At 34.0% G+C, this 5,396-nt stretch overlaps 1 protein-coding gene across 1 annotated transcript; it reads right to left on the bottom strand.

The window, feature by feature from the left end:
• Positions 1 to 778: 778 nt before the first annotated feature.
• HELRODRAFT_171832 (hypothetical protein) lies at positions 779 to 4,893 on the bottom strand (the record flags this gene model as incomplete). The annotated part of the gene is made up of 5 exons (XM_009018497.1): positions 779 to 808; positions 1,521 to 1,622; positions 2,074 to 2,191; positions 2,947 to 3,013; positions 4,821 to 4,893. The coding sequence occupies 5 exons, from the start codon at positions 4,891 to 4,893 to the stop codon at positions 779 to 781; spliced, it is 390 nt and encodes a 129-aa protein (XP_009016745.1).
• Between the last annotated feature and the right edge of the window lie 503 nt (positions 4,894 to 5,396).

Raw genomic sequence — 5,396 nt, 5'->3', positions numbered from 1 at the left:
ACAATGAAACTATAAGATATTAAGATAATAAATTGTAACTAAAATGTTAAAATGAATAGAATAAAAAATAATCAATAGAAAATAATCACATGTACGATCCACCCATCCTCATTGCCAATGACAAGTGCATGGGTGTAAGTTATATTTAAAATAGCATTAGGCAATGTTTCTGCCACAATAAACTCCATATGACGAGCTGATAACACTGTTTATTAATTTAAAGTTAAACGGTATTGACCATGTAAATTTAAATATCGATAGATTAAAATTATTACGTAAACCAATTGGCGACAATTCAAATGTATTAATTATTATAGAACAATCTTCATATTCTTTATTTAGATATGCATTTAAATTTTTATATTTTTGTTGTTTACATTGTTTCGATGAAATTAGATTAGTTTCATTAGTTTAAAAATAACTATAATAATAATTATTATTAATATTATGCACACTTGGTGATAAAGGTGTCAAATGATCGTTAGAATTTGAAATAATAATAATAATGATGATGATGATGATGATGATGCAAATGATAGTGACAATAATGCATTATAACTATTTAAAAAATTAAAAGCGGTAATGGTGGTGTTGAAGTGAACCTCAGTTGGGTGGACGGCATTCATGCTGCCTATGTCAAATAGTAATCACCAATTAGGACATAAATTGAGTTTTGGGATATTATTGTATTTATTAATTAGGAGCGTTTTAGAAAAATATTCTCCATGCGATGTGCACGCTTTCAGGAAGTAAAACAATCGAAAGGTATAGGCAGCCGTCATTCCAACAATTTCTCAATGTCCACATGCTGAATAAATAAAATTGGAAATGGATGGAAAGAAAAAAAAGAAAGATGTTATATGGGATGGGGACTATTTGAATGCTCTACGGAGTGATACATCTTGCGCAGGTTCATGCGATGTCTGTGCTGCGGTCCGTACATGCAGTATCAATCAGATGCAACATAAGCAGCTTCCATGAACTTTCAATTGCTCTTACTAACTTCCGGTGTCGCGGCAATGTGGTGTGTGTGGTGGGTGGTGTGGTGGTGGGTGGTGTGGTGGGTGGTGTGGTGGGTGGTGTGGTGAAACGTGGTGTTGTGTGGTGGGTTGATGTGATTAAATTTGGTGTTGGGTTGATGTGATGGTCTTTCTTAATTTTTAAAAGTATCAACAAATAGTCTAAGATTATTTTGCATTAAAACTTAGTCAGTGTGACAGCAAGACCAGGATCTTTAGCCATCAGACTATCTCGTTACTTGTATTCAATGTAATGAATTGATATAATATCATGTGACGAGGAATAGTTTTGATGGTGCATGTCGGCATTGTATAGGTAGATCAGATATTCAGATATTGAATATTATTTTTAATGCATGAACGCACACAAATTGGATGCAATACTAGAAAATTATTTATAATTAAATAAGTTTGTTCACATTTTAGTGTGAATACGTTGGTTGATGTGAGATGGTTTTCAGTTTTGATGAAATAAAATACATTACAATGCGTGAATATAACCTTAAAATGACTTGCAAGCGACTCGCAGATATCTTCAACAAATTTATTAACTACTATCAAAATGAAGTTCAAGGCAGGAATGTGTTGAAGAGGTGCACACCGCTGCTTATCAAAGGGGAATGAGATTTTGATTTACAGCGTTGAAATGAAGTGCTTCAGTTTTATGGCCTCAATAAATTAAATGGTGCACGTTGAACGACTGCTGCCGCTTGGTGACCTGGCTGCTGATGCTAAAAATTAAAATTTTGAATGAACTGTATTGAAAAATTATTGTTTTATAATTTTATGAAAATTAAGACCCCGAATCAAGCTGCACCATTTATGCTAGAGTTATCTGAAATATTAAAAATAAAGTTGTTAAAACATCGCCAAAATATAAGCATTTGGAGTTGAAGCCTGAAGAGATTTGTAATTGAACGGCGCAGATCAGAACGGCATGGTGAATGAGAAGCCTTTGGAGGAGGACGTCAGCGATGAGTGTTGAGCGTTGAACAATGAAATATTTGTTTTATTTATCGCGACACGTTCGTTGATGTGACCGCCGAGTACTAACTCGAGTGCTTATGAAGGCGGCAGATGAATGGTTTCGAATAAAGCTTCCTTTCATGTAGAAGTTTGAAGTGTTCAACGTGTCGTAAAACGTGTTTATTGTTTTATTGCTAGCCAAGTGGCTGAACAGAACAAACAAAAATAATATATGACGCGGTGAGGTACAAACATACAAGTATGCATGCACTAACAATACATTAGCGCACATGCAAAAAACAATACACACGCATGCATGCACCAAACAATATGTTTGTGTACTGTTGATTCCACTGAACCCAGAAAATGTGTATTAGATCTTTAACCCATTAACCTTCGCATACACTGTGTGTTTGTTGCTGATATTTTTGAAATATACTGAAGAATTGTAAAAAGTGCACGCATCTGACAGCATATAAACATGCGTGTGAACATGTAACGTGAAGAATCCAACAAAATTACAAACATACAAACAAAACACCAGAGCATGTACAAACGCGTATGTACATTCGTTCCTAAATATACATGTTTGCAATTCGCTAGACTATTTTTTATTTGGAAGAATGAATACGAAACATTTTAAATCAATGTTAGTTTAAAATAATTTTGAATAAATTTCAACACCCTGAAATATTAACAAGCAGGCGACAAACATTACGATGTTCCTGGACGAAAAATTAAACGATGGATGCATTGAAAGTTGCAAATGATGCAGTAGTTATAACAACAACATCGAACCACGAACCTCTATCCGCTGTCACCGGCCACTTCATTCCCAGCCTATCCAGGCGCATAAATATCAATGCAGGCAGTCATTAACTTTAATTGGTACATGAGCGATGAGGCAGCAGCCTAACAATCATTCCGATGATGAAACATTCGCCCATTCACTGGCGAAGACTTGAGTGCAAATAAAATTGATGCTTCATGTTTCATGGCTCGCTTTATAGGGTAGATGATGCTATGCACTGAGTACGAGATTCACGTGAGGTTTAATGATGGGATGTGGTGTGGTGATGATGTGATGTGGTGATGTGATGTGGTGATGTGATGTGGTGATGTGATGTGGTGATGTGATGTGGTGATGTGATGTGGTGATGTGATGTGGTGATGTGATGTATTGCTCTCATAAATTTACAATTTATTTTCTTTTAGAAGCAGCAGTCATAACGAGAAGCCTACAAATTTAATGATTGCTTCGTACTCACCTGTTAAGTGAGGCTCAAGTTTTCATTTCGGCAAGAAAATGAAGCGCGAATGTTGGATTTGATTCAAACTTATCGATATTTGTAATCACTCATGCAATCATTTAATCAAGCTGTTGAATCTTGAAGTCACGTTTTTACAGATTCATGTAATCGACTTTTTGCATCCTTACACAGTGATCAAAATAAATTTGTGCCCTAAGATGAACTTTTGTAAAAACCAACAAATTTAGTTAGCGATTTATAACACCGTAATTTATGAATCATTCTTTTTTTACATTTTAATTTTATTGACCTGATACATCTTCAAATAAATTTATTTCAGATTGCACTTATTCTGGTTTGGTGAAACATACATTCACCAAATCTAATTCAACAATCCCACCACAAATAACACGATATCTCTTCAATATACCGGTGTGGCCGAAAGAGTTGCAACAAACATATTTTAACACAAGAAAAGAAACTGAAGCAACATGCAAATCATGTCATATTTGGTTTGGTTTAATGCCAAGCAAGCTGTCAGTTTCTACTTCAACTTGTAACATGTTGTGCTGAAAAATTTATGAAAGACTGATGAATGGATGAACAAGTTAAAGAGCGTTTGTTTATTATGCTTTTTTTGTCAAAGCGTAAAATGTGCGCAAGGAAAAATGCAAATAAATATTACCGTAGGCCTGCACTAATGTAATAAATTTTACAAATTATGCGGTTTGAACTTGCAGGGAAAATTTCCAAAAAAGTTAAAATATTGTGAAAGAAAAAATTTTATCAAATTTAAAAAATCATTTCAAAAACTTTCGCAATATAAAATAATAATAAATACGCATTTCTTACTACATTTAAAAAGTTTGGCCATTTGAATGAAATAAACATACGAACCAACAAACCAAACTAAGAGACCAACAAACGAACGTACAAACAAACAAACAAACCAATAAAAAAGTAAATAATTGTATGTTGATATTGATCCGTCACACCTTCCTGACCACCACCAACACAACATGTTCTCCAGTTTTGTGGGGTATTTATTATGGATTTGCCATTGAAGATGGTTGGCATCAGAGAGCCATCAAAGGAAAGGACGTGAATAATTAAAAACTTTGGTTATTTATTTCTGCAGTCAGCGTATCTCATAATTTTTCCTCTTGCCAAATTCTTCAGTGGCCTTTTATTTTCAAAACAGCGTATCGTCATCGTTTCGTCATCATCAACAACAACCTACTCCTCCTCATCATCTCCTTATCATCAACAACGACATCATCATCAACCACCATCACTGATGTTATAATCGTCGAGGTCATCATGATGATCGTCACTAAAATCTTCAAGAACATTGTTGTTATTGTTTTGAAAATTTATAAAATATTTACTCTAGACAGAATTTTGAAACCAAAGATTGAACAGAATGATGAGTAGTTGGTTGGCTTAGTTAATAAAACGTCATTCTTGCTCACAGTTTCTTAAAATTGAAAAATTTCTTGCATATAAATTTATTGCTGTGAAAGAAGTGAGTCGAAATAAAAAATTGACGTTTTGTCGATCGGCAAATATAATAGACATTATTGACCTGATGAAGTTGCTTCATACAGTAGCAGACTGACCAGTGCATCAGTTCTGCTATTCCACAACGTCATGGTCATCATATTATGCTCAACAAATTATTCAGTTGAGCTGCTGGAAAATTTGTCATTTGATCAGATTCGTCTGAATGGAGTGTGATTGATGTTCCGTTCAGCAACCTTTGCACGCCACATGCGTGTTTATCAATGTTTCCATCATCTTCGTTTGATTTCAAATGAATTTTGATTCAAAAACCTGGGCTGTTGCAAATAATTAACATTTTTACAAAAAATTTAAATCGCTTCTCAACTGTCTCATCTCTTTCAAAGACTGTGTCATCATGATTCTCGGTGCTTCAAATATATTTCTTTCAAAAAAATATTCAAATTCCCACGCTATTTCATTTTAAAACTTGTTCTCATCGTTTGTTAATTGACTTCCAAGTGACTTAATTGTGTGAATTAATTTGACAATCCTGATAGAGATCTTGAAATCCTTTTTATCTATCATCTGCACCAAATCAGAACAGTAAGATGTTATTTGATATTTGAATCAGCAAAAATACTTGTTTTTAGTTTTGTTT

The sequence above is a fragment of the Helobdella robusta genome, assembly GCF_000326865.2.
Source record: "Helobdella robusta unplaced genomic scaffold HELROscaffold_21, whole genome shotgun sequence".
Classification (NCBI taxonomy): Eukaryota; Metazoa; Annelida; class Clitellata; order Rhynchobdellida; family Glossiphoniidae; genus Helobdella; species Helobdella robusta.
This window is presented reverse-complemented; position numbering and strand designations above follow the sequence as displayed.